The 2,528-nt window shown below is 36.6% G+C and overlaps 1 protein-coding gene across 1 annotated transcript in view; it reads left to right on the top strand.

Moving 5' to 3' along the window:
- The window catches only part of LOC106880823 (galectin-4), a 124,810-nt gene that overhangs the window by 98,143 nt on the left and 24,139 nt on the right, over nucleotides 1–2,528 (top strand). The window contains exon 8 of the mRNA XM_052971968.1: nucleotides 92–293. Coding sequence (XP_052827928.1) covers nucleotides 92–293 — 202 coding nt within the window. The remainder of the gene's footprint in view (nucleotides 1–91; nucleotides 294–2,528) is intronic.

Genomic DNA, 2,528 nt, shown 5'->3' with positions numbered 1-2,528 from the left:
ATATATATATATATGTGTGTGTGTGTGTATGTATATACGCATATACATTAACAAATTCTATTTGTTTTCTCTATTTATTTTATCTTTACAGATTTTCAATAAATCTGAAGTTTGGCAGTGAAACACCTTTCCATTTGGATGTCCGCTTCAATTATGGAGCGTCTCAAAATACTGTTGTCTGTAACAGTCATCTTTTTGGTGCTTGGGGAAATGAAGAAATTCACTCTCATTTCCCTTTTTCCTATGGTAATTCATTTGAAATAAAGATAATTGAGACACCACATATGTACAAGGTATGCAAAGCTTTCAGACATTTACTGATAAAGATTATTTCATTTCTTATGTCAAATGGATAACAGTTAATATATTGCATTGATGTGCTTATTTTGTCCATAATCATGCTAGATATAGTTTATTGAAAAGTTATTAGTAGCAACTACACTTTCAGAATATTCTCCTCCACTGCTAATTAAGTCACCTAGGTAATATATGTCTTCATATTCATAAAAATCTAAGATGCTAAAAAAAAAAAAAGCATTCAGTTGGTATCTTAAAAATCTAGTGTGTCAAAATGGTTGCAACGACCATCATTTCTGTATTTCATCTTTTATCCTTTATCTTTACTTATTTTAGACATTAGACTGAGGTCATGCTGGGGCTTGACCTTGGAGAATTTTTTAATCGAATAAATTGACCCCAGTACTTACGTTTTTTTTTAAACCTGGTACTTATTCTATCTGTCTGTTTTGCAAAACCACTAAGTTATGGGGATGTAAGCATACCAGCAGTGGTTGTCAAGCAGGGGAGGGGGACAAACACAGACACAGACACATATATAACAGGCTTCTTTCAGTTTCCATCTACCAAATCCACTCACAAGGCCTGAAGCTATAGTAGAAGACACTTGCCCAAGGTGCTACTCAGTGTGACTGAACATGGAATCATGTGGTTGAGAAGCAAGCTTCTTACTACACAGCCACGACTGCAGCTATATCCTGAAATTATCTACAGAAATTTTTCTTTGTAAATAACTTGAAAGAGTAGAAATGTTATAGCACTTTAAAATTGCCAGTGGTTATACCGTTTTTAAAACTATGTTATGGCAATTTTTAGACTACATACTTACCTGGGGAAGAGATCAGAATGATGTTGTGAAAACAAGAGTCATGAGAGGAGTAGACTGCTCTACTGACCACCAATTGTCACTTTTGACTTCAGGAAGAGAAGCATAAAGAAAATAAGCGGACCAAAAAATAAGCTAAACATCAGGAAACTTACAGATCTCAAAATGAAACAGGAATTACAGGAACAGCTGGATAAGGCTTTGGAAGGATGAGAAAATAAGGGAAACAAAGGACTCACAGAAAAATGAAACATCTTAAAAGTAACTACATATGAAACAGCTCAACAAGTCTTAGGCAAACCACTGGGAAAACATCAAGATCTGTTCAACAAGAACGACATCCATCTACAGACCCTGCTAAAGGGAAGGAATGTTGCAAAGGTAAGACAGATAAATTATAACACAAGGTCAAACAGAAAAACTGGTGGAAGCAAGAAGGAAACTGCAACAATATATGAGGAAACTGAAACAGATTGTTGGGAGGTCAAAACTGAAGAAGTACAGCATTATACTGATAAAAATTATATGGAAACTGTTTACTCAGGACTTTGAGAGTTATACCAGCTACAGAGAAGAGGCATAACAAAACTCATAGCTCTTGATGGCAAAACAGTATTCCAGGAAAAATCAGAGATCCTTGATAGATTCGCCAATCACTTTGACAGCCTACTTAATATCTCAGGTATCATGTACTATACCACCCTCAGGAAGGTTACATAACAACAACCATCCAATCCTTAGATGACAAACCTGTTTGCACGGAATTCAATGATGCAATCAAACATATGAAAGGAAATAAAGTACCTGGTAGATGCGGCGTACCTACTGAAATCTGGAAGCACGGAGGTATGAAGCCCATCAAAAGCTTGTATAGCATTGTGCTCCAGATCAGGGAGACAGAAATGGCTCAAGAAGACTAGAAAGACAGTCTTCATGAAAGGTTGTAGAGTGGGTTGTGGAAACTACTGAGGAATATCTCTTCTGTCAATAGCTGAGAGAATCTTGGCTCATATTCTATTAAGCAGACTAAATCTGTCCAGATGTCATACCTGAGACTCAGTGTAGCTTCCATGGTGATAGAAGTATAGGAAAGTGGGTTATACATCATTAGATGTATACCTGACTTTCCTATATAAAATTAAGAATTAACGGAATGCTGAACTCCAGACTATCAACATAACAATTATTTATTTAAGGTGGTTAATATATACATCTTTAGCTCTTGTTTGTTGAGACGTCTTCTGTGTGTGTGAGTATGGTTGTTGGGACGTTGGTATGTAGATGTGAGCGAGCTGTCTAGCGTAAGTTCGAAAGATGGAGAGAGACAGCTAAACACGTCCTTGCTCAATCGCTGGCCAGCAAGAAAGAGAGAGAATGAAGCGGGAAAGCTTGGTTGTTGAATTCC

Source organism: Octopus bimaculoides, chromosome 11, assembly GCF_001194135.2.
Source record: "Octopus bimaculoides isolate UCB-OBI-ISO-001 chromosome 11, ASM119413v2, whole genome shotgun sequence".
Taxonomy (NCBI): domain Eukaryota; kingdom Metazoa; phylum Mollusca; class Cephalopoda; order Octopoda; family Octopodidae; genus Octopus; species Octopus bimaculoides.
Note: the sequence above shows the minus strand (reverse complement) of the source record. Positions and strands in the feature narration are given on the sequence as shown.